Raw genomic sequence first — 27214 nt, 5'->3', positions numbered from 1 at the left:
CAACTCTGATATTCCAGTCATTGTTGTAATGGTGGCCACCCTCATATTCCAGTCATTGTAGTACTTTTTTATCATTATTTTCTACCACAGACGTGGCCACACATTTACAATGCGAACCAGCATATGTACATTTTTTTTTGTCCTCCATGAACAGGATTAGAGATCCGTTAAACATATAATTCAGTGATTTGATTGTTCAATAACAATCTGATTTGATTGTTCAATAACAATCTGATTTGATTGTTCAATAACAATCTGATTTGATTGTTCAATAACAATCAACCACAGAAAGTGACTGTAATTGTTTTCAAATGATAACCTAACCTACATATTTATATACACAGACTGATGTCTATCCTGCACAGTGTTCGAGGAATGTAGTTTAGTACTGTTGTTTAGTGCTGTAGGAGTACTGGCACTTGAGTACTGTAGTTAGACTGTAGGAGTACTGGCACTTGAGTACTGTAGTTAGACTGTAGGAGTACTGGCACTTTAGTACTGTAGTTTAGGACTGTAGGAGTACTGGCACTTTAGTACTGTAGTTAGACTGTAGGAGTACTGGCACTTGAGTACTGTAGTTAGACTGTAGGAGTACTGGCACTTTAGTACTGTAGTTAGACTGTAGGAGTACTGGCACTTTAGTACTATAGTTTTGGACTGAAGGAGTACTGGCAGCCACTCTCTCATTTTTGTATAGAAACTGTGAGCAGTGTTGCTAATATGAGCACACTATACTGTGAGCAGTGTTGCTAATATGAGCACACTATACTGTGAGCAGTGTTGCTAATATAAGCACACTATACTGTGAGCAGTGTTGCTAATATGAGCACACTATACTGTGAGCAGTGTTGCTAATATGAGCACACTATACTGTGAGCAGTGTTGCTAATATGAGCACACTATACTGTGAGCAGTGTTGCTAATATGAGCACACTATACTGTGAGCAGTGTTGCTAATATGAGCACACTATACTGTGAGCAGTGTTGCTAATATGAGCACACTATACTGTGAGCAGTGTTGCTAATATGAGCACACTATACTGTGAGCAGTGTTGCTAATATGAGCACACTATACTGTGAGCAGTGTTGCTAATATGAGCACACTATACTGTGAGCAGTGTTGCTAATATGAGCACACTATACTGTGAGCAGTGTTGCTAATATGAGCACACTATACTGTGAGCAGTGTTGCTAATATGAGCACACTAATCAAATATGAGGAATAATTAAGGTTTGGTCCGTTTGTTTATAACTTTAACAACTATTTAGCTTCTATGTTTGTTTAAATCAAAGATTTCTGATAACAAACATGCTGGAAGTACCTCACGGGGGAAGTGTGTGAGGACAGTACCTCACAGGGGAAGTGTGTGGACAGTACCTCACAGGGGAAGTGTGTGGACAGTACCTCACGGGGGAAGTGTGTGAGGACAGTACTTCACAGGGGAAGTGTGTGGACAGTACCTCACAGGGGAAGTGTGTGAGGACGGTACCTCACAGGGGAAGTGTGTGGACAGTACTTCACGGGGGGAAGTGTGTGGACAGTACCTCACAGAGGAAGTGTGTGGACAGTACCTCACGGGGGGAAGTGTGTGTGGACAGTACCTCACAGGGGAAGTGTGTGTGGACAGTACCTCACGGGGGAAGTGTGTGGACAGTACCTCACAGGGGAAGTGTGTGTGGACAGTACCTCACGGGGGAAGTGTGTGTGGACAGTACCTCACGGGGGAAGTGTGTGGACAGTACCTCACGGGGGAAGTGTGTGTGGGCAGTACCTCACGGGGGAAGTGTGTGGACAGTACCTCACGGGGGAAGTGTGTGGACAGTACCTCACGGGGGAAGTGTGTGTGGACAGTACCTCACGGGGGAAGTGTGTGGACAGTACCTCACAGGGGAAGTGTGTGGACAGTACCTCACGGGGGAAGTGTGTGTGGACAGTACCTCACGGGGGAAGTGTGTGGACAGTACCTCACGGGGGAAGTGTGTGGACAGTACCTCACGGGGGAAGGGTGTGGACAGTACCTCACGGGGGAAGTGTGTGGACAGTACCTCACAGGGGAAGTGTGTGAGGACAGTACCTCACAGGGGAAGTGTGTGGACAGTACCTCACAGGGGAAGTGTGTGGACAGTACCTCACGGGGGAAGTGTGTGTGGACAGTACCTCACGGGGGAAGTGTGTGTGGACAGTACCTCACAGGGGAAGTGTGTGTGGATAGTACCTCACAGGGGAAGTGTGTGTGGACAGTACCTCACAGGAGAAGTGTGTGTGGACAGTACCTCACAGAAGTGTGTGTGGACAGTACCTCACGGGGGAAGTGTGTGGACAGTACCTCACAGAGGAAGTGTGTGGACAGTACCTCACGGGGGAAGTGTGTGTGGACAGTACCTCACAGGGGAAGTGTGTGTGGACAGTACCTCACAGGAGAAGTGTGTGTGGACAGTACCTCACAGGAGAAGTGTGTGTGGACAGTACCTCACAGGGGAAGTGTGTGTGGACAGTACCTCACGGGGGAAGTGTGTGTGGACAGTACCTCACAGGGGAAGTGTGTGTGGACAGTACCTCACGGGGGAAGTGTGTGGACAGTACCTCACGGGGGAAGTGTGTGTGGACAGTACCTCACAGGGGAAGTGTGTGTGGACAGTACCTCACAGGGGAAGTGTGTGTGGACAGTACCTCACAGGGGAAGTGTGTGGACAGTACCTCACGGGGGAAGTGTGTGTGGACAGTACCTCACAGGAGAAGTGTGTGTGGACAGTACCTCACAGGAGAAGTGTGTGTGGACAGTACCTCACAGGAGAAGTGTGTGTGGACAGTACCTCACAGGGGAAGTGTGTGTGGACAGTACCTCACGGGGGAAGTGTGTGTGGACAGTACCTCACAGGGGAAGTGTGTGTGGACAGTACCTCACAGGGGAAGTGTGTGGACAGTACCTCACAGGGGAAGTGTGTGGACAGTACCTCACGGGGGAAGTGTGTGGACAGTACCTCACGGGGGAAGTGTGTGGACAGTACCTCACGGGGGAAGTGTGTGTGGACAGTACCTCACGGGGGAAGTGTGTGGACAGTACCTCACAGGGGAAGTGTGTGGACAGTACCTCACGGGGGAAGTGTGTGGACAGTACCTCACGGGGGAAGTGTGTGGACAGTACCTCACGGGGGAAGTGTGTGGACAGTACCTCACGGGGGAAGTGTGTGGACAGTACCTCACAGGGGAAGTGTGTGTGGACAGTACCTCACGGGGGAAGTGTGTGTGGACAGTACCTCACGGGGGAAGTGTGTGTGGACAGTACCTCACAGGGGAAGTGTGTGGACAGTACCTCACGGGGGAAGTGTGTGGACAGTACCTCACAGGGGAAGTGTGTGTGGACAGTACCTCACAGGGGAAGTGTGTGGACAGTACCTCACAGGGGAAGTGTGTGGACAGTACCTCACGGGGGAAGTGTGTGGACAGTACCTCACGGGGGAAGTGTGTGGACAGTACCTCACGGGGGAAGTGTGTGGACAGTACCTCACAGGGGAAGTGTGTGGACAGTACCTCACAGGTTAAGTGTGTGGACAGTACCTCACGGGGGAAGTGTGTGGACAGTACCTCACAGGGGAAGTGTGTGGACAGTACCTCACAGGGGAAGTGTGTGGACAGTACCTCACGGGGGAAGTGTGTGGACAGTACCTCACAGGGGAAGTGTGTGGACAGTACCTCACGGGGGAAGTGTGTGGACAGTACCTCACAGGGGAAGTGTGTGGACAGTACCTCACAGGGGAAGTGTGTGGACAGTACCTCACAGGGGAAGTGTGTGGACAGTACCTCACGGGGGAAGTGTGTGGACAGTACCTCACAGGGGAAGTGTGTGGACAGTACCTCACGGGGGAAGTGTGTGGACAGTACCTCACGGGGGAAGTGTGTGGACAGTACCTCACGGGGGAAGTGTGTGGACAGTACCTCACAGGGGAAGAGTGTGGACAGTACCTCACGGGGGAAGTGTGTGGACAGTACCTCACGGGGGAAGTGTGTGGACAGTACCTCACGGGGGAAGTGTGTGGACAGTACCTCACGGGGGAAGTGTGTGGACAGTACCTCACAGGGAAAGAGTGTGGACAGTACCTCACAGGGGAAGTGTGTGGACAGTACCTCACAGGGGAAGTGTGTGGACAGTACCTCACAGGAGAAGTGTGTGTGGACAGTACCTCACAGGGGAAGTGTGTGTGGACAGTACCTCACAGGGGAAGTGTGTGGACAGTACCTCACGGGGGAAGTGTGTGTGGACAGTACCTCACGGGGGAAGTGTGTGTGGACAGTACCTCACGGGGGAAGTGTGTGGACAGTACCTCACGGGGGAAGTGTGTGTGGACAGTACCTCACGGGCGAAGTGTGTGTGGACAGTACCTCACGGGGGAAGTGTGTGGACAGTACCTCACGGGGGAAGTGTGTGTGGACAGTACCTCACAGGAGAAGTGTGTGTGGACAGTACCTCACAGGAGAAGTGTGTGTGGACAGTACCTCACAGGAGAAGTGTGTGTGGACAGTACCTCGTAGGGAAGATTTGTGGACAGTAGCTTGTAGAGAAGGTGTGTGGACAGTACCTCACGGGGGAAGTGTGTGTGGACAGTACCTCACAGGAGAAGTGTATGTGGTCAGTACCTCACAGGAGAAGTGTGTGTGGACAGTACCTCGTAGGGAAGATGTGTGGACAGTAGCTAGTAGGGAAGGTGTGTGGACAGTACCTCGTAGGGAAGGTGTGTGGACAGTAGCTAGTAGGGAAGGTGTGTGGACAGTACCTCGTAGGGAAGGTGTGTGGACAGTAGCTTGTAGGGAAGTGTGTGTGGACAGTAGCTTGTAGGGAAGTGTGTGTGGACAGTACCTCGTAGGGAAGGTGTGTGGACAGTAGCTAGTAGGGAAGGTGTGTGGACAGTACCTCGTAGGGAAGGTGTGTGGACAGTAGCTAGTAGGGAAGGTGTGTGGACAGTAGCTAGTAGGGAAGGTGTGTGGACAGTAGCTAGTAGGGAAGGTGTGTGGACAGTAGCTAGTAGGGAAGGTGTGTGGACAGTAGCTAGTAGGGAAGGTGTGTGGACAGTACCTCGTAGGGAAGGTGTGTGGACAGTAGCTAGTAGGGAAGGTGTGTGGACAGTAGCTAGTAGGGAAGGTGTGTGGACAGTAGCTAGTAGGGAAGGTGTGTGGACAGTAGCTAGTAGGGAAGGTGTGTGGACTCATAGGGAAAGGCGCATCTGGTGACAGTACCTCGTAGGGAAAGGCGCATCTGGTGACAATCTCCCACAGCAGGACGCCGTAGCTCCACACGTCGGACCTGGAGGAGTAGCGACCATACTGGAGGGACTCCGGAGCCATCCACCTCACTGGCAGGAGACCCCAGCCTTCTGTGGTCACAAGTCGACACCATACATGTTAACTTCATCAACAACATCATGGCCTACTGCCTCTCTAAACTACCTCTCTCTCTCACACACACGCCACACGCATAAAATCACACTCACTCACACACACACACACACACACGCATAAAATCTCACTCACTCACACACACACACACAAACACACACACACACACACACACACACACACACACACACACACACACACACACATACACACACACACACACACACACACACACACACACACACACAGAGTTTGGATGTGTGTGTGTATATTTTCTTTTCCAAGGCTAAGGGTCCTCATATTGGCACCAGAGGTGGTTCCCTCACAAACTTACAAACTTATATATATATATATATATATATATATATATATATATATATATATATATATATATATATATATATATGTCGTACCTAGTAGCCAGAACTCACTTCTCAGCCTACTATTCAAGGCCCGATTTGCCTAATAAGCCAAGTTTTCCTGAATTAATATATTTACTATAATTTTTTTCTTATGAAATGATAAAGCAACCCTTTTCTCTATGTATGAGGTCAATTTTTTTTTATTGGAGTTAAAATTAACGTAGATATATGATCGAACCTAACCAACCCTACCTAACCTAACCTAACCTATATTTATAGGTAAGGTTAGGTTAGGTAGCCAAAAAAAGCTAGGTTAGGTTAGGTTAGGTAGGTTAGGTAGAAGAAAAAGCATTAATTCATGAAAACTTGGCTTATTAGGCAAATCGGGCCTTGAATAGTAGGCTGAGAAGTGCGTTCTGGCTATTAGGTACGACATATATATATATATATATATATATATGTCGTACCTAGTAGCCAGAACTCACTTCTCAGCCTACTATGCAAGGCCCGATTTGCCTAATAAGCCTAGTTTTCATGAATTAATGTTTTTTCGACAACCTAACCTACCTAACCTAACCTAACCTAACGTTTTTGGCTACCTAACCTAACCTAACCTATAAAGATAGGTTAGGTTAGGTTAGGTAGGGTTGGTTAGGTTCGGTCATATATCTACATTAACTTTAACTCCAATAAAAAAAAATTGACCTCATACATAATGAAATGGGTAGCTTTATCATTTCATAAGAAAAAAATTAGAGAAAATATATTAATTCAGTAAAACTTGGCTTATTAGGCAAATCGGGCCTTGCATAGTAGGCTGAGAAGTGAGTTCTGGCTACTAGGTACGACATTATATATATATATATATATATATATATATATATATATATATATATATATATATATATATATATATATATATATATATACATATATATATATATATATATATATATATATATATGTATATATACATATATATATATATATATATATATATATATATATATATATATATATGTATATATACATATATATATATATATATATATATATATATATATATATATATATATATATATATATATATGTATATATGTATATATATATATATATATATATATATATATATATATATATATATATATATATATATGCAAACAAGCCTGAATAGTCCCCAGGACTATATACAACTGAAAACTCACACCCCAGAAGTGACTCGAACCCATACTGCCAGGAGCAACGCAACTGGTATGTACAGGGACGCCTTAATCCGCTTGACCATCACGACCGGACAAAAGGAAGTGATAGAAGAATGAGGTGATTTGATAAAATGCTATGCCCAAGATTACCATCCGAGTGCCGGCGGGGAAGTGGTTCAAATAGCTTCGGCTATCACTTCCTTTTGTCCGGTCGTGATGGTCAAGCGGATTAAGGCGTCCCTGTACATCCCAGTTGCGTTGCTCCTGGCAGTATGGGTTCGAGTCACTTCTGGGGTGTGAGTTTTCAGTTACATATATATATATATATATATATATATATATATATATATATATATATATATATATATATATATATATATATATATATATATATATATATATTATTAAATATGACCGAAAAAGTAAGATTAACAATTCTAACACGAATTTTCTCAATCTTTCGTACATTTCTTTTCACTGTTGGAGGTAAATCAAAAATCAATTCTCCAAAATTCATTTTTATTTCTAGTCTGACGCGACACGAGCGCGTTTCGTAAACGTAAAAAAAAAAAAAAAAAAAAAAAATATACTAATATATATATATATATATATATATATATATATATATATATATATATATATATATATATATATATATATATAATATTGTTACGGTAAAATCTCTAGTAAGAGATTCGGCCTGATCCATCATCACCTATTCTACCCATATCACGTCTATATATTCAAGTACTGCAGCCACAAGAAGAACAACAACAACTACTTCCAGACGTCTAGCCAACACCAGCAGTCTACTGTCTACCAGACTGCCTGTCACCACACCTCGCACCTGGGTCGCTGGGAGCTCACGCCATCCGAAACAAGCAGTTTAAGAGAGCCGATTAATAGTTAAAGTCACCAGCGCCATCTCCACGACCGTCGCCGTATATAAATAGGGCTATCAAGCCCACCAAAATTCACATTACTCCTGAGTACTCTGATGAGTAGACCTGTTGACATACCCTGGTGTGGTAACAGAGCTATTCAGTTTGACTCGCAATATTCCTGCACCATATTTTATTTGCACATTACCGTAACGTAATACCGTATCGCTCCTCAGTATTATCGGAAAGCTGTTTGCTCGATTCGCATTGAAGAGGCTCCAAGTACTTGCAGAGAGAGTCTATCCAGAATCACAGTGCGGATTCAGAGCTGACAGGTCCACCATCGACATGGTCTTTTCCCTCAGACAACTGCAGGGAACAGAAGCAGCCACTCTTCATAGCCTTCATAGATCTGATGAAGGCCTTCGACCTCGTCAGCAGGGATGGCCTGTTCAAGATCCTCCCTAAAATTGGAAGCCCACCCAGGCTCCTCAGCATCATCAGATCTTTCCATGAGAACATGGGGGGCACCGTGGTCTTTGATGGCCTAACATCAGACGCTTTTGACATCCAAAGTGGAGTAAAGCAGGGCTGCGTACTGGCTCCAACCCTCTTCGGGATTTTCTTCGCAGTTATGCTGCGGCACGCCTTCGGATCTGTCACAGAAGGCATTTACCTCCGGACCAGGTCGGATGAAAAGCTCTTTAACCTCGCCAGGCTGAGAGCCAAGACGAAGGTTCGGCTGAGGTGTCTGCAGCGTGGCTCAGCAATATGTGGCCGGGTACAGCTAGTCCATATAAATAAAAATAGAAATGTTCGTTTCTGCACACCGTTCCATTCGCATCCGAGCAGGTTTTTATATACATATTATATAGATGTCACGTCTGTGACAGTAAAAAAACACATGTTTTTTTTAAACTTAGTTTTTCAAGTGTGGGAAAACTTCGAAATATCTTTAAGGATTGCTTTTAAATTTTAACACAACGTTGCATTCGAATAGACAAATATTTTTGTATATCTACTATATATATGCCTCACCTGTGACAGGAAAAAACATGCTTTTTTTGAAAAACAGTGCCATCTGTTGGAAGTAAGAGGAACACACGCGTTAATCTCTGAAAGTTCTTAACAGATTGCTTTGAAATTTTGACAACGTTCTATTCAAATATGTGCGTGTTTTTATATACCTCCTATACAGATGCCACACCTGTGACAGGCAGAAACATTTTTTTTAAACAGTGCCATATCTGTTGCATGTAATTAGCATCATACGCTATACTAAATAAGCTAAGATTCCATTTCAGTGTTTCCGATTCCATTGATAAATTGAATTTTCATAAATTAGGATTTATTTTCATTTTGATTTAATCATTTTGTATGACATTGCGTTGGAATTGAGCTGTGTTGCTTACCATACCGTTCATTTCATAAGTATAAGTATTGATGCCACACCTGTGACAGGTAAAAAGAGGCTTTTTTTTTTAAAGTGCCATCTGTTGCATGTAAGAGCAACACACACTATGCTATATATGTTAAGATTCCATTTCAATGTTGCTGATTGTATTGATGAATTGAATTTTCATGAATTTAAATTTATTTCCTTTTGTATTTAATTATTTTGTGTGACTAGAATTGAGCTGTGTTGCTTACCATTCAGCTCATTTCTTGAGAATAGTTTATTTTTTTTATATATTTTCATTGTTTTTAATTTTGTTTATTTAACTGTTCTTCTTATTTTTCAGTCATAGGAACATCAGATCATCATCAGATCATTTGATGTTCCCAATTTTCTGATGAGAACATCAGAACATCATACATATATATATATATGTATGATGTATATATATACATACATCATATATATATATATATATATATATATATATATATATATATATATATATATATATATATATATATATATATATATATATATATATATATATATATATATATATATATATATACATCAGACGAGGGAGTGGGGAATAGTGGGGAGGACGAGAGGACGTGAGTGAGGGATAGGGGGAGGACGAGGGGACATGGGAGGGGGTAATGGTGGGGAGGACAAGTGAACAGGGGAATGGGAGATGGTGAGGAGGATGATGGGATGGGGAAGGGGGGAAATGGTAAGGAGGATGAGGGGACAGGGGAGTGGGAGATGGAGGGGAGGACGAGGGGGACGGTTGAGAGGGGGAATGGTGGGAGGACAAGGGAATGGGGGAGGGGGAATGGTGGGGAGGACGAGGGGACGGGGTAGTGGGGAATGGTTAGGAGGGCGAGGGGTTTTGGGTAGTGGTTGGGAGGATAAAGGGATGGAGGGAAGGGGGAATGGTGGGGAGGACTGGGGGACAGGGAAAGGTTGCTGTGGCTCAACAACGCACATGCGTTGCTGAGCCACAGCAATGCGTGGCCGGGTACAGCTAGTCTATATAAATAAAAATGTAAATGTTATTTTTGTTCAAAATCGCTAATCTCTGAAAGTTCTTCACCGATTGCTTTGAAATTTTGACACAACGTTCTATTCGCATACAAGCCTGTTTTTATTTGCCTACTATATAGATGTCACATCTGTGAAAGGTAAAAACATGCATTTTTTGAAAAGCTGTGTTTTTCGTGTGAGTTTTCATGTGAAAGAAATCTCCGAAACCTCTTTACCAATTGCTTTAAAATTTTGACACAGCATTGCATTTCAATACACACGTGTTTTTATATACCTGCCATATAAATGCCACACCTGTGACAGTTAAAAACATTTTTTTTAACAGTGCTAAATGTTGTATGGATGAGCAACACACACTGTAATCTCCAAAAGGTCTTCACCGATCGCTTTGAAATTTTGACTCAACATTGCATTTGAATAAGCAAGTGTTTTTATATACCTTTTATATAGATGCCACACCTGTGACCGGTTAAAGCATGTTTTTTTTTTTAAACAGGGCCAACTGTTGCACATAAGAGCAACACATGCTTTACTAAATATGTTATGATTCATTTTCAGTGTTTCTGATTGCATTGATAAATTTAATTTTCATAGATTTTGATTTATTTTCATTTTGATTTAATTATTTTGTATGAAGTTGCATTAAAATTGAGCTGTGATGTTAACCATACCGTTCATTTCGTGAGTATAATTTAGTTTTTTTTTTCATTTTTTCCTTTGGTTTTTTAACTGTTCTTCTAAATTTTCAGTGATGGGATCAACAGGTCATTTGATGTTTCCAATTTTCTGATGGGAACATCAGATCATTTGGGAATGCATCGGACGAGGAGTGGGGAATGGTGGGGAGGACGAGGGGACAGAGGAGTTGGTGATGGTGGGTTCGAGGGAGACGAGGCAATGGAGAATGGTGGGGAGGAGAAGGAAACAGGGGGTGTGGGTGATGGTGGGGAGGACGAGGGGATGGGAGAGTAGGAGATGGTGGGGAGGACATGGGGACGGTGGATTGGGTAATGGTAGGGAGGACTATATATATATATATATATATATATATATATATATATATATATATATATATATATATATATATATATATATATATATATCGTACCTAATAGCCAGAACGCACTTCTCAGCCTACTATTCAAGGCCCGATTTGCCTAATAAGCCAAGTTTTCATGAATTAATGTTTTTTCGTCTACCTAACCTACCTAACCTAACCTAACCTAGCTTTTTTTGGCTACCTAACCTAACCTTACCTATAAATATAGGTTAGGTTAGGTTAGGTAGGGTTAGTTAGGTTCGGTCATATATCTACGTTAATTTTAACTCCAATAAAAAAAAATTGACCTCATACATAGAGAAAAGGGTTGCTTTATCATTTCATAAGAAAAAAATTATAGTAAATATATTAATTCAGGAAAATTTGGCTTATTAGGCAAATCGGGCCTTGAATAGTAGGCTGAAAAGTGAGTTCTGGCTACTAGGTACGACATATATATATATATATATATATATATATATATGTCGTACCTAGTAGCCAGAACGCACTTCTCAGCATACTATGCAAGGCCCGATTTGCCTAATAAGCCAAGTTTTCATGAATTAATTGTTTTTCGACGACCTAACCTACCTAACCTAACCTAACCTAACTTTTTTGGCTACCTAACCTAACCTAACCTATAAAGATAGGTTAGGTTAGGTTAGGTAGGGTTGGTTAGGTTCGGTCATATATCTACGTTAATTTTAACTACAATAAAAAAAAAAATGACCTCATACATAATGAAATGGGTAGCTTTATGTTTTCATAAGAAAAAAATTTGAGAAAATATATTAATTCAGGAAAACTTGGCTTATTAGGCAAATTTGGCCTTGCATAGTAGGCTGACAAATGCGTTCTGGCTACTAGGTACGACATATATATATATATATATATATATATATATATATATATATATATATATATATATATATATATATATATATATATATATATATATATATATATATATATATGTCGTACCTAATAGCCAGAACGCACTTCTCAGCCTACTATGCAAGGCCCGATTTGCCTAATTAGCCAAGTTTTCCTGAATTAATATATTTTTTCTAATTTTTTCCTTATGAAGTGATAAAGCTACCCATTTCATTATGTATGAGGTCAATTTTTTTTTATTGAAGTTAAAATTAACGTAGATATATGACCGAACATATCAAACCCTACCTAACCTAACCTAACCTATCTCTATCGGTTAGGTTAGGTTAGGTAGCAGAAAAAGTTAGGTTAGGTTAGGTTAGGTAGGTTAGGTAGTCGAAAAAACATTAATTCATGAAAACTTGGCTTATTAGGCAAATTGGGCCATGCATAGTTGGCTGAGAAGTGCGTTCTGGCTATTAGGTACGACATATATATATATATATATATATATATATATATATATATATATATATATATATATATATATATATATATATATATTTATATATTTATTTATTTATTTATTTATTTATTTATTTATTTATTTATTTATTTATTTATTTATAACAGAAAACTCCTTACCCCAGAAGGATTCGAACCCAGACAGCTAGGGGGCTCCATGCACTTTAGCATGTGTAGTACTTTCAAAACTAGGCCACATCGCCTGTTAAAGGAATTGAAGACCCTTAACACAATTCCCAACAGCACTCAGTAACCGTTTTGGGTGCAGATATTTTATCAAATCACTCCACATGCATGGGTCATGTGAGTAACATATGTGCGCAGATCCTCAAATGGTCCCCAAGCCAATATGCAACAGAAAACTCCTCACCCCAGAAGGAGTGAGGAGGTAAGGTGCATGGAGAGACTGGCTTCTTGGGTTCGAATCCTTCTACGGTGAGGAGTTTTCTGATGCATATTCTCTAGGGGATCATTCGAGCTTCTTCGCAGAAATGTTACTCACGCAGCCCCTGCATGTGGGGCAGAGAGGCAGAGAGGATCCTGAAAAGCAAAAAATGAGTTGTGGGTCAGAGGTGAAGGTAGGATGAAGGTCCGAGTGTTGGCGTGTGTCCTCTCGGGGCAATACTCACGTTTCCTATAGTAGTCGGTCTTGAGGTACCTGGTGAAGCCAAAGTCACCAATCTTGAGGGTGAGGTTAGCGTCCAGCATACAGTTGCGGGCGGCCAGGTCCCTGTGCACCAGCTTCTTGGCCGCCAGGTACGACATCCCGTCGGCGGCCTCCGCTGCCATCTCCACCATTTTCTGAAAGTCGTCAGATCATATAGGCTCCCTGTGGCACTACTGAGTTCCCTGTGGGACTACTGAGTTCCCTGTGGGACTACTGAGTTCCCTGTGGGACTACTGAGTTCCCTGTGGGACTACTGAGTTCCCTGTGGGACTACTGAGTTCTCTGTGGGACTACTGAGTTCCCTGTGGGACTTCTGAGTTCCCTGTGGGACTCAACAGTTCACTGTGGGACTACTCAGTTCCCTGTGGGACTACTGAGTTACGTGTGGGATTACTGAATTTCCTGTGGGACTACTCAGTTCCCTGTGGGACTACTGAGTTCCCTGTGGGATTACAGAATTCCCTGTGGGACTACTGAGTTCCCTGTTTGACTACTGAGTTCCCTGTGGGACTACTGAGTTCCCTGTGGGACTACTGAGTTCCCTGTGGGACTACTGAGTTTCCCTGTGGGACTACTGAGTTTCCCTGTGGGACTACTGAGTTTCCCTGTGAGACTACTGACTTCCCCGTGGGACTACTGAGTTCCCTGTGGGACTACTGAGTTCCCTGTGGGACTACTGAGTTCCCTGTGGGACTACTGAGTTCCCTGTGGGACTACTGAGTTCCCTGTGGGAGAACTGAGTTCCCTGTGGAACTGCTGAGTTACCTGTGGGACTACTGAGTTATCTGTGGGACTACTAAGTTCCCTGTGGGACTACTAAGCTCCCTGTGGGACTACTGAGTTCCCTGTGGGACTACTCAGTTCCCTGTGGGACTCAACAGTTCACTGTGGGACTTCTCAGTTCCCTGTGGGACTACTAAGTTACGTGTGGGATTACTGAATTCCCTGTGGGACTACTCAGTTCCCTGTGGGACTACTGAGTTACCTGTGGGATTACTGAATTCCCTGTGGGACTACTGAGTTCCCTGTGGGACTTCTGAGTTCCCTGTGGGACTACTGAGTTCCCTGTGGGACTACTGAGTTCCCTGTGGGACTACTGAGTTCCCTGTGGGACTACTGAGTTCCCTGTGGGACTACTGAGTTCCCTGTGGGACTACTGAGTTCCCTGTGGGACTACTGAGTTCCCTGTGGGACTACTGAGTTCCCTGTGGGACTACAGAGTTCCCTGTGGGACTACTGAGTTCCCTGTGGGACTATGAGTTTCCCTGTGGGACTACTGAGTTTCCCTGTGGGACCACTGAGTTCCCCCTGTGGAGCAACTGACTTCCCTGTGGGACTACTGAGTTCCCTGTGGGACTACTGAGTTCCCCGTGGGACTACTAAGTTCCCTATGTGACTACTGAGTTACTTGTGGGACTACTGAGTTACTTGATGGACTACTGAGTTCCCTGTGGAACTACCGAGTTCCCTGTGGGATTACTGAGTTTCCTGTGGGACTACTGATATACCTGTGGGATTACTGAGTTCCCTGTGGGACTACAGAGTTCCCTGTGGAACTGCTGAGTTACCTGTGGGACTACTGAGTTACTTGTGGGACTACTGAGTTCCCTGTGGGACTACTGAGTTACTTGTGGGACTACTCAGTTACCTGTGGGACTACTGAGTTCCTGTGGAACTACTGAGTTACCTGTGGGACTACTGAGTTTCTTGTGGGACTACTGAGTTCCCTGTAGGACTACTGAGTTACCTGTGGGACTACTAAGTTCCCTGTGGGACTACTGAGTTACCTGTGGGGCTACTGAATTCCCTTTGTGACTACTGAGTTCTCTGTGGGACTACTGAGTTACCTGTGGGGCTACTGAATTCCCTTTGTGACTACTGAGTTACCTGTGGGACTACTGAGTTACCTGTGGGGCTACTAATTTCCTTGTGGGACTACTGAGTTCCCTGTGGGACTACTGAGTTCCCTGTGGGACTACAGAGTTCCCTGTGGGACTACTGAGTTCCCTGTGGGATTACTGAGTTTCCTGTGGGACTGCTGAGTTTCCCTGTGGGACCACTGAGTTCCCTGTGGGACTACTGACTTCCATGTGGAACTACTGAGTTCTCTGTGGGACTACTGAGTTCCCGGTGGGACTACTGAGTTCCCCGTGTGACTACTGAGTTACGTGTGGGACTACTGAGTTTCCAGTGTGACTACTGAGTTACTTGTGGGACTACTGAGTTCCCTGTGGGACTACCGAGTTCCCTGTGGGACTACCGAGTTCCCTGTGGGACTACTGAGTTACCTGTGGGATTATTGAGTTCCCTGTGGGACTACAGAGTTCCCTATGGAACTGCTGAGTTACCTGTGGGACTACTGAGTTCCCTGTGGGACTACTGAGTTACCTGTGGGACTACTGAGTTCCCTGTGGGACTACTGAGTTCCCTGTGGGACTACTGAGTTTCCCTGTGGGACTACTGAGTTTCCCTGTGGGACCACTGAGTTCCCTGTGAGACTACTGAGTTCCCTGTGGGACTACTGAGTTCCCTGTGGGACTACTGAGTTCACTGTGGGACTACTGAGTTCCCTGTGGGAGAACTGAGTTCCCTGTGGAACTGCTGAGTTACCTGTGGGACTACTGAGTTTCCCTGTGGGACTACTGAGTTTCCCTGTGGAATACTGAGTTTCCCTGTGTGACCACTGAGTTCCCCCTGTGGAGCTACTGACTTCCCTGTAGGACTACTGAGTTCCCTGTGGGACTACTGAGTTCCCTGTGAAACTACTGAGTTCCCCGTGGGATTACTGAGTTCCCTGTGTGACTACTGAGTTACTTGTGGGACTACTGAGTTTCCCGTGTGACTACTGAGTTACTTGATGGACTACTGAGTTCCCTGTGGAACTACCGAGTTCCCTGTGGGATTACTGAGTTTCCTGTAGGACTACTGATTTACCTGTGGGATTACTGAGTTCCCCGTGGGACTACTGAGTTCCCTGTGTGACTACTGAGTTACTTGTGGGACTACTGAGTTTCCCGTGTGACTACTGAGTTACTTGATGGACTACTGAGTTCCCTGTGGAACTACCGAGTTCCCTGTGGGATTACTGAGTTTCCTGTGGGACTACTGATTTACCTGTGGGATTACTGAGTTCCCTGTGGGACTACAGAGTTCCCTGTGGAACTGCTGAGTTACCTGTGGGACTACTGAGTTACCTGTGGGACTACTGAATTCCCTGTGGGACTACAGAGTTACTTGTGGGACTACTCAGTTACCTGTGGGACTACTGAGTTCCTGTGGGACTACTGAGTTACCTGTGGGACTACTGAGTTTCTTGTAGGACAACTGAGTTCCCTGTAGGACTCCTGAGTTACCTGTGGGACTACTAAGTTCCCTGTGGGACTACTGAGTTACCTGTGGGACTATTGAGTTCTCTGAGGAACTACTGAGTTACCTGTGGGGCTACTGAGTTCCCTGTGGGACTACTGAGTTACCTGTGGGGCTACTGAATTCCCTTTGGGACTACTGAGTTACCTGTGGGACTACTGAGTTACCTGTGGGGATACTGGTTTCATTGTGGGACTACTGAGTTCCCTGTGGGACTACTGAGTTCCCTGTGGGACTAGTGAGTTCCCTGTGGGACTACTGAGTTCTCTGTGGGACTACTGAGTTTCCCTGTGGGACTGCTGAGTTTCCCTGTGGGACTACTGAGTTCCCTGTGGGACTACCGAGTTCCCTGTGGGACTACCGAGTTCCCTGTGGGAGAACTGAGTTCCCTGTGGAACTGCTGAGTTACCTGTGGGACTACTGAGTTTCCCTGTGGGACTACTGAGTTTCCCTGTGGGAATACTGAGTTTCCCTGTGTGACCACTGAGTTCCCCCTGTGGAGCTACTGACTTCCCTGTAGGACTACTGAGTTCCCTGTGGGACTACTGAGTTCCCTGTGAAACTACTGAGTTCCCCGTGGGATTACTGAGTTCCCTGTGTGACTACTGAGTTACTTGTGGGACTACTGAGTTTCCCGTGTGACTACTGAGTTACTTGATGGACTACTGAGTTCCCTGTGGAACTACCGAGTTCCCTGTGGGATTACTGAGTTTCCTGTAGGACTACTGATTTACCTGTGGGATTACTGAGTTCCCCGTGGGACTACTGAGTTCCCTGTGTGACTACTGAGTTACTTGTGGGACTACTGAGTTTCCCGTGTGACTACTGAGTTACTTGATGGACTACTGAGTTCCCTGTGGAACTACCGAGTTCCCTGTGGGATTACTGAGTTTCCTGTGGGACTACTGATTTACCTGTGGGATTACTGAGTTCCCTGTGGGACTACAGAGTTCCCTGTGGAACTGCTGAGTTACCTGTGGGACTACTGAGTTACCTGTGGGACTACTGAATTCCCTGTGGGACTACAGAGTTACTTGTGGGACTACTCAGTTACCTGTGGGACTACTGAGTTCCTGTGGGACTACTGAGTTACCTGTGGGACTACTGAGTTTCTTGTAGGACAACTGAGTTCCCTGTAGGACTCCTGAGTTACCTGTGGGAATACTAAGTTCCCTGTGGGACTACTGAGTTACCTGTGGGACTATTGAGTTCTCTGAGGAACTACTGAGTTACCTGTGGGGCTACTGAGTTCCCTGTGGGACTACTGAGTTACCTGTGGGGCTACTGAATTCCCTTTGGGACTACTGAGTTACCTGTGGGACTATTGAGTTCTCTGAGGAACTACTGAGTTACCTGTGGGGCTACTGAGTTCCCTGTGGGACTACTGAGTTACCTGTGGGGCTACTGAATTCCCTTTGGGACTACTGAGTTACCTGTGGGACTACTGAGTTGCCTGTGGGGATACTGGTTTCATTGTGGGACTACTGAGTTCCCTGTGGGACTACTGACTTCCCTGTCGGACTAGTGAGTTCCCTGTGGGACTACTGAGTTCTCTGTGGGACTACTGAGTTTCCCTGTGGGACTGCTGAGTTTCCCTGTGGGACTACTGAGTTCCCTGTGGGACTACCGAGTTCCCTGTGGGACTACCGAGTTCCCTGTGGGAGAACTGAGTTCCCTGTGGAACTGCTGAGTTACCTGTGGGACTACTGAGTTTCCCTGTGGGACTACTGAGTTTCCCTGTGGGAATACTGAGTTTCCCTGTGTGACCACTGAGTTCCCCCTGTGGAGCTACTGACTTCCCTGTAGGACTACTGAGTTCCCTGTGGGACTACTGAGTTCCCTGTGAAACTACTGAGTTCCCCGTGGGATTACTGAGTTCCCTGTGTGACTACTGAGTTACTTGTGGGACTACTGAGTTTCCCGTGTGACTACTGAGTTACTTGATGGACTACTGAGTTCCCTGTGGAACTACCGAGTTCCCTGTGGGATTACTGAGTTTCCTGTAGGACTACTGATTTACCTGTGGGATTACTGAGTTCCCCGTGGGACTACTGAGTTCCCTGTGTGACTACTGAGTTACTTGTGGGACTACTGAGTTCCCCGTGTGACTACTGAGTTACTTGATGGACTACTGAGTTCCCTGTGGAACTACCGAGTTCCCTGTGGGATTACTGAGTTTCCTGTGGGACTACTGATTTACCTGTGGGATTACTGAGTTCCCTGTGGGACTACAGAGTTCCCTGTGGAACTGCTGAGTTACCTGTGGGACTACTGAGTTACCTGTGGGACTACTGAATTCCCTGTGGGACTACAGAGTTACTTGTGGGACTACTCAGTTACCTGTGGGACTACTGAGTTCCTGTGGGACTACTGAGTTACCTGTGGGACTACTGAGTTTCTTGTAGGACAACTGAGTTCCCTGTAGGACTCCTGAGTTACCTGTGGGACTACTAAGTTCCCTGTGGGACTACTGAGTTACCTGTGGGACTATTGAGTTCTCTGAGGAACTACTGAGTTACCTGTGGGGCTACTGAGTTCCCTGTGGGACTACTGAGTTACCTGTGGGGCTACTGAATTCCCTTTGGGACTACTGAGTTACCTGTGGGACTACTGAGTTACCTGTGGGGATACTGATTTCATTGTGGGACTACTGAGTTCCCTGTGGGACTACTGAATTCCCTGTGGGACTACTGAGTTCCCTGTGGGACTACTGAGTTCTCTGTGGGACTACTGAGTTTCCCTGTGGGACTGCTGAGTTTCCCTGTGGGACCACTGAGTTCCCTGTGGGACTACTGACTTCCATGTGGGACTACTGAGTTCTCTGTGGGACTACTGAGTTCCCGGTGGGACTACTGAGTTCCCCGTGTGACTACTGAGTTACTTGTGGGACTACTAAGTTTCCAGTGTGGCTACTGAGTTACTTGTGGGACTACTGAGTTCCCTGTGGGACTACTGAGTTCCCTGTGGGACTACCGAGTTCCCTGTGGGACTACTGAGTTCCCTGTGGGACTACTGAGTTCTCTGTGGGACTACTGAGTTCCCTGTGGGACTTCTGAGTTCCCTGTGGGACTCAACAGTTCACTGTGGGAATACTCAGTTCCCTGTGGGACTACTGAGTTACGTGTGGGATTACTGAATTTCCTGTGGGACTACTCAGTTCCCTGTGGGACTACTGAGTTCCCTGTGGGATTACAGAATTCCCTGTGGGACTACTGAGTTCCCTGTGGGACTACTGAGTTCCCTGTGGGACTACTGAGTTCCCTGTGGGACTACTGAGTTCCCTGTGGGACTACTGAGTTTCCCTGTGGGACTACTCAGTTTCCCTGTGGGACTACTGAGTTTCCCTGTGAGACTACTGACTTCCCTGTGGGACTACTGAGTTCCCTGTGGGACTACTGAGTTCCCTGTGGGACTACTGAGTTCCCTGTGGGACTACTGAGTTCCCTGTGGGACTACTGAGTTCCCTGTGGGACTACTGAGTTCCCTGTGGGAGAACTGAGTTCCCTGTGGAACTGCTGAGTTACCTGTGGGACTACTGAGTTATCAGTGGGACTACTAAGTTCCCTGTGAGACTACTAAGCTCCCTGTGGGACTACTGAGTTCCCTGTGGGACTACTCAGTTCCCTGTGGGACTCAACAGTTCACTGTGGGACTACTCAGTTCCCTGTGGGACTACTAAGTTACGTGTGGGATTACTGAATTCCCTGTGGGACTACTCAGTTCCTTGTGGGACTACTGAGTTACGTGTGGGATTACTGAATTCCCTGTGGGACTACTGAGTTCCCTGTGGGACTTCTGAGTTCCCTGTGGGACTACTGAGTTCCCTGTGGGACTACTGAGTTCCCTGTGGGACTACTGAGTTCCCTGTGGGACTACTGAGTTCCCTGTGGGACTACTGAGTTCCCTGTGGGACTACTGAGTTCCCTGTGGGACTACTGAGTTCCCTGTGGGACTACTGAGTTCCCTGTGGGACTACTGAGTTCCCCGTGGGACTACTAAGTTCCCTATGTGACTACTGAGTTACTTGTGGGACTACTGAGTTACTTGATGGACTACTGAGTTCCCTGTGGAACTACCGAGTTCCCTGTGGGATTACTGAGTTTGCTGTGGGACTACTGATTTACCTGTGGGATTACTGACTTCCCTGTGGGACTACAGAGTTCCCTGTGGAACTGCTGAGTTACCTGTGAGACTACTGAGTTACTTGTGGGACTACTGAGTTCCTTGTGGGACTACTGAGTTACTTGTGGGACTACTCAGTTACCTGTGGGACTACTGAGTTCCTGTGGGACTACTGAGTTACCTGTGGGACTACTGAGTTTCTTGTGGAACTACTGAGTTCCCTGTAGGACTACTGAGTTACCTGTGGGACTACTAAGTTCCCTGTGGGACTACTGAGTTACCTGTGGGACTATTGAGTTCTCTGAGGAACTACTGAGTTACCTGTGGGGCTACTGAGTTCTCTGTGGGACTACTGAGTTACCTGTGGGGCTACTGAATTCCCTTTGTGACTACTGAGTTACCTGTGGGACTACTGAGTTACCTGTGGGGCTACTAATTTCCTTGTGGGACTACTGAGTTCCCTGTGGGACTACTGAGTTCCCTGTGGGACTACTGAGTTCCCTGTGGGACTACTGAGTTCCCTGTGGGACTACTGAGTTTCCCTGTGGGACTGCTGAGTTTCCCTGTGGGACCATTGAGTTCCCTGTGGGACTACTGACTTCCATGTGGGACTACTGAGTTCCCTGTAGGACTACTGAGTTCCCCGTGGGACTACTGAGTTCCCTATGTGACTACTGAGTTACTTGTGGGACTACTGAGTTTCCCGTGTGACTACTGAGTTACTTGATGGACTACTGAGTTCCCTGTGGAACTACCTAGTTCTCTGTGGGATTACTGAGTTTCCTGTGGGACTACTGAGTTTCCCTGTGGGACTGCTGAGTTTCCCTGTGGGACCACTGAGTTCCCTGTGGGACTACTGACTTCCATGTGGAACTACTGAGTTCTCTGTGGGACTACTGAGTTCCCGGTGGGACTACTGAGTTCCCCGTGTGACTACTGAGTTACTTGTGGGACTACTGAGTTCCCTGTGGGACTACCGAGTTCCCTGTGGGACTACCGAGTTCCCTGTGGGACTACTGAGTTACATGTGGGATTATTGAGTTCCCTGTGGGACTACAGAGTTCCCTATGGAACTGCTGAGTTACCTGTGGGACTACTGAGTTCCCTGTGGGACTACTGAGTTACCTGTGGGACTACTGAGTTCCCTGTGGGACTACTGAGTTCCCTGTGGGACTACTGAGTTCCCTGTGGGACTACTGAGTTTCCCTGTGGGACTACTGAGTTCCCCTGTGGGACCACTGAGTTCCCTGTGAGACTACTGAGTTCCCTGTGGGACTACTGAGTTCCCTGTGGGACTACTGAGTTCCCTGTGGGACTACTGAGTTCCCTGTGGGAGAACTGAGTTCCCTGTGGAACTGCTGAGTTTCCTGTGGGACTACTGAGTTTCCCTGTGGGACTACTGAGTTTCCCTGTGGGACTACTGAGTTTCCCTGTGTGACCACTGAGTTCCCCCTGTGGAGCTACTGACTTCCCTGTAGGACTACTGAGTTCCCTGTGGGACTACTGAGTTCCCTGTGAAACTACTGAGTTCCCCGTGGGACTACTGAGTTCCCTGTGTGACTACTGAGTTACTTGTGGGACTACTGAGTTTCCCGTGGGATTACTGAGTTTCCTGTGGGACTACTGATTTACCTGTGGGATTACTGAGTTCCCTGTGGGACTACAGAGTTCCCTGTGGAACTGCTGAGTTACCTGTGGGACTACTGAGTTACCTGTGGGACTACTGAGTTCCCTGTGGGACTACAGAGTTACTTGTGGGACTACTCAGTTACCTGTGGGACTACTGAGTTCCTGTGGGACTACTGAGTTACCTGTGGGACTACTGAGTTTCTTGTAGGACAACTGAGTTCCCTGTAGGACTACTGAGTTACCTGTGGGACTACTAAGTTCCCTGTGGGACTACTGAGTTACCTGTGGGACTATTGAGTTCTCTGAGGAACTACTGAGTTACCTGTGGGGCTACTGAGTTCCCTGTGGGACTACTGAGTTACCTGTGGGGCTACTGAATTCCCTTTGGGACTACTGAGTTACCTGTGGGACTACTGAGTTACCTGTGGGGCTACTGATTTCATTGTGGGACTACTGAGTTCCCTGTGGGACTACTGAGTTCCCTGTGGGACTACTGAGTTCCCTGTGGGAATACTGAGTTCTCTGTGGGACTACTGAGTTTCCCTGTGGGACTGCTGAGTTTCCCTGTGGGACCACTGAGTTCCCTTTGGGACTACTGACTTCCATGTGGGACTACTGAGTTCTCTGTGGGACTACTGAGTTCCCGGTGGGACTACTGAGTTCCCCGTGTGACTACTGAGTTACTTGTGGGACTACTGAGTTTCCAGTGTGACTACTGAGTTACTTGTGGGACTACTGAGTTCCCTGTGGGACTACCGAGTTCCCTGTGGGACTACCGAGTTCCCTGTGGGACTACTGAGTTCCCTGTGGGACTACTGAGTTTCCCTGTGGGACTGCTGAGTTTCCCTGTGGGACCATTGAGTTCCCTGTGGGACTACTGACTTCCATGTGGGACTACTGAGTTCCCTGTAGGACTACTGAGTTCCCCGTGGGACTACTGAGTTCCCTATGTGACTACTGAGTTACTTGTGGGACTACTGAGTTTCCCGTGTGACTACTGAGTTACTTGATGGACTACTGAGTTCCCTGTGGAACTACCTAGTTCTCTGTGGGATTACTGAGTTTCCTGTGGGACTACTGAGTTTCCCTGTGGGACTGCTGAGTTTCCCTGTGGGACCACTGAGTTCCCTGTGGGACTACTGACTTCCATGTGGAACTACTGAGTTCTCTGTGGGACTACTGAGTTCCCGGTGGGACTACTGAGTTCCCCGTGTGACTACTGAGTTACTTGTGGGACTACTGAGTTCCCTGTGGGACTACCGAGTTCCCTGTGGGACTACCGAGTTCCCTGTGGGACTACTGAGTTACATGTGGGATTATTGAGTTCCCTGTGGGACTACAGAGTTCCCTATGGAACTGCTGAGTTACCTGTGGGACTACTGAGTTCCCTGTGGGACTACTGAGTTACCTGTGGGACTACTGAGTTCCCTGTGGGACTACTGAGTTCCCTGTGGGACTACTGAGTTCCCTGTGGGACTACTGAGTTTCCCTGTGGGACTACTGAGTTTCCCTGTGGGACCACTGAGTTCCCTGTGAGACTACTGAGTTCCCTGTGGGACTACTGAGTTCCCTGTGGGACTACTGAGTTCCCTGTGGGACTACTGAGTTCCCTGTGGGAGAACTGAGTTCCCTGTGGAACTGCTGAGTTTCCTGTGGGACTACTGAGTTTCCCTGTGGGACTACTGAGTTTCCCTGTGGGACTACTGAGTTTCCCTGTGTGACCACTGAGTTCCCCCTGTGGAGCTACTGACTTCCCTGTAGGACTACTGAGTTCCCTGTGGGACTACTGAGTTCCCTGTGAAACTACTGAGTTCCCCGTGGGACTACTGAGTTCCCTGTGTGACTACTGAGTTACTTGTGGGACTACTGAGTTTCCCGTGGGATTACTGAGTTTCCTGTGGGACTACTGATTTACCTGTGGGATTACTGAGTTCCCTGTGGGACTACAGAGTTCCCTGTGGGACTGCTGAGTTACCTGTGGGACTACTGAGTTACCTGTGGGACTACTGAGTTCCCTGTGGGACTACAGAGTTACTTGTGGGACTACTCAGTTACCTGTGGGACTACTGAGTTCCTGTGGGACTACTGAGTTACCTGTGGGACTACTGAGTTTCTTGTAGGACAACTGAGTTCCCTGTAGGACTACTGAGTTACCTGTGGGACTACTAAGTTCCCTGTGGGACTACTGAGTTACCTGTGGGACTATTGAGTTCTCTGAGGAACTACTGAGTTACCTGTGGGGCTACTGAGTTCCCTGTGGGACTACTGAGTTACCTGTGGGGCTACTGAATTCCCTTTGGGACTACTGAGTTACCTGTGGGACTACTGAGTTACCTGTGAGGCTACTGATTTCATTGTGGGACTACTGAGTTCCCTGTGGGACTACTGAGTTCCCTGTGGGACTACTGAGTTCCCTGTGGGAATACTGAGTTCTCTGTGGGACTACTGAGTTTCCCTGTGGGACTGCTGAGTTTCCCTGTGGGACCACTGAGTTCCCTTTGGGACTACTGACTTCCATGTGGGACTACTGAGTTCTCTGTGGGACTACTGAGTTCCCGGTGGGACTACTGAGTTCCCCGTGTGACTACTGAGTTACTTGTGGGACTACTGAGTTTCCAGTGTGACTACTGAGTTACTTGTGGGACTACTGAGTTCCCTGTGGGACTACCGAGTTCCCTGTGGGACTACCGAGTTCCCTGTGGGACTACTGAGTTACCTGTGAGATTATTGAGTTCCCTGTGGGACTTCAGAGTTCCCTATGGAACTACTGAGTTACCTGTGGGACTACTGAGTTCCCTGTGGGACTACTGAGTTACCTGTGGGACTTCTCAGTTACCTGTGGGACTACTGAGTTCCCTGTGGGACTACTGAGTTCCCTGTAGGACTACTGAGTTACCTGTGGGACTACTAGTTCCCTGTGGGACTACTGAGTTCCCTGTGGGACTACTGAGTTACCTGTGGGATTATTGAGTTTTCTGTGGGACTACTGCATTACCTGTGCGGCTACTGAGTTACCTGTGGGGCTACTGAGTTCCCTGTGGGACTACTGAGTTCTCTGTTGGACTACTGAGTTCCTTTTGGGACTACTGAGTTACCTGTGGGACTACTGAGTTACCTGTGGGGCTACTGAGTTTCCTGTGGGACTACTGAGTTACCTGTGGGACTACTGAGTTACCTGTGGGACTACTGAGTTCCCCTGTGGGAGTACTGAGTTACCTGTGAGACTACTGATTTCCCTGTGGGACTACTGAGTTCCTTGTGGGACTACTGAGTTACCTGTCGGACTACTGAGTTCCTTGTGGGACTACTGAGTTACCAGTGGAACTACTGAGTTACCTGTCGGACTGAGGAGTTACCTGTGGGACCACTCAGTTACCTGTGGGACTACTGAATTACCCGTGGGACTACTCAGTTACCTATGAGACTACTGAGTTACCAGTAGGCCTACTGATTTCCCTGTGGGACTACTGAGTTACCCGTGGGACTACTGAGTTACCAGTAGGACTACTGAGTTACCCGTGGGACTACTGAGTTACCTGTGGGACTATTAAATGTCTCATTTGTTCATGGCCAAGTGTCTCATTTATACATGGTCAAGTGTCTCATTTGTACGTGGCCAAGTGTCTCATTTATACATGGTCAAGTGTCTCATTTGTAAGTGGCCAAGTGTCTCATTTATACATGGTCAAGTGTCTCATTTATACATGGTCAAGTGTCTCATTTGTACATGGTCAAGTGTCTCATTTGTACGTGGCCAAGTGTCTCATTTGTACATGGTCAAGTGTCTCATTTGTACGTGGCCAAGTGTCTCATTTATACATGGTCAAGTGTCTCATTTGTACGTGGCCAAGTGTCTCATTTATACATGGTCAAGTGTCTCATTTATACATGGTCAAGTGTCTCATTTGTACATGGTCAAGTGTCTCATTTATACATGGTCAAGTGTCTCATTTATACATGGTCAAGTGTCTCATTTATACATGGTCAAGTGTCTCATTTGTACATGGTCAAGTGTCTCATTTATACATGGTCAAGTGTCTCATTTATACATGGTCAAGTGTCTCATTTGTACGTGGCCATGTGTCTCATTTATACATGGTCAAGTGTCTCATTTGTACGTGGCCAAGTGTCTCATTTATACATGGTCAAGTGTCTCATTTGTACGTGGCCAAGTGTCTCATTTATACATGGTCAAGTGTCTCATTTATACATGATCAAGTGTCTCATTTATACATGGTCAAGTGTCTCATTTATACATGGTCAAGTGTCTCATTTGTACGTGGCCAAGTGTCTCATTTATACATGGTCAAGTGTCTCATTTGTACGTGGCCAAGTGTCTCATTTATACATGGTCAAGTGTCTCATTTGTACGTGGCCAAGTGTCTCATTTATACATGGTCAAGTGTCTCATTTATACATGGTCAAGTGTTTCATTAAAACAAAATAGAAATGATTAATTTATAAAACTTTTGAACATATATGTAAAACTCCAAGTACATTATTTATGCAAGAAAACTGAATAATTAATATCATCTTATAATGCTAATTATAATAATATATTATCTTGTGATTATCACAAACGACAGGACCTGTTATGTCATGATTCTCAATATGTGGAATATTTATATTATTTTTGTTAGCTCATATGACTTGAGACATAATTAATGATATAAATAAAGACAAAAAATCAATAAAATACGTACAGTTACATTC

The 27214-nt window shown here is 46.1% G+C and overlaps 1 protein-coding gene across 3 annotated transcripts in view; it reads right to left on the bottom strand.

Moving 5' to 3' along the window:
• LOC123759723 (insulin-like growth factor 1 receptor) overlaps nucleotides 1–27214 on the bottom strand; it is a 476359-nt gene that overhangs the window by 66448 nt on the left and 382697 nt on the right. For all 3 annotated transcript variants that reach the window (XM_069317552.1, XM_069317549.1, XM_069317548.1), the window contains 2 exons: nucleotides 13347–13518; nucleotides 5234–5370 (listed from right to left, as the gene is read on the bottom strand). In XM_069317552.1, coding sequence (XP_069173653.1) covers nucleotides 5234–5370; nucleotides 13347–13518 — 309 coding nt within the window. The remainder of the gene's footprint in view (nucleotides 1–5233; nucleotides 5371–13346; nucleotides 13519–27214) is intronic.

This window comes from Procambarus clarkii, chromosome 8 (assembly GCF_040958095.1).
Source record: "Procambarus clarkii isolate CNS0578487 chromosome 8, FALCON_Pclarkii_2.0, whole genome shotgun sequence".
NCBI lineage: Eukaryota > Metazoa > Arthropoda > Malacostraca > Decapoda > Cambaridae > Procambarus > Procambarus clarkii.
Note: the sequence above shows the minus strand (reverse complement) of the source record. Positions and strands in the feature narration are given on the sequence as shown.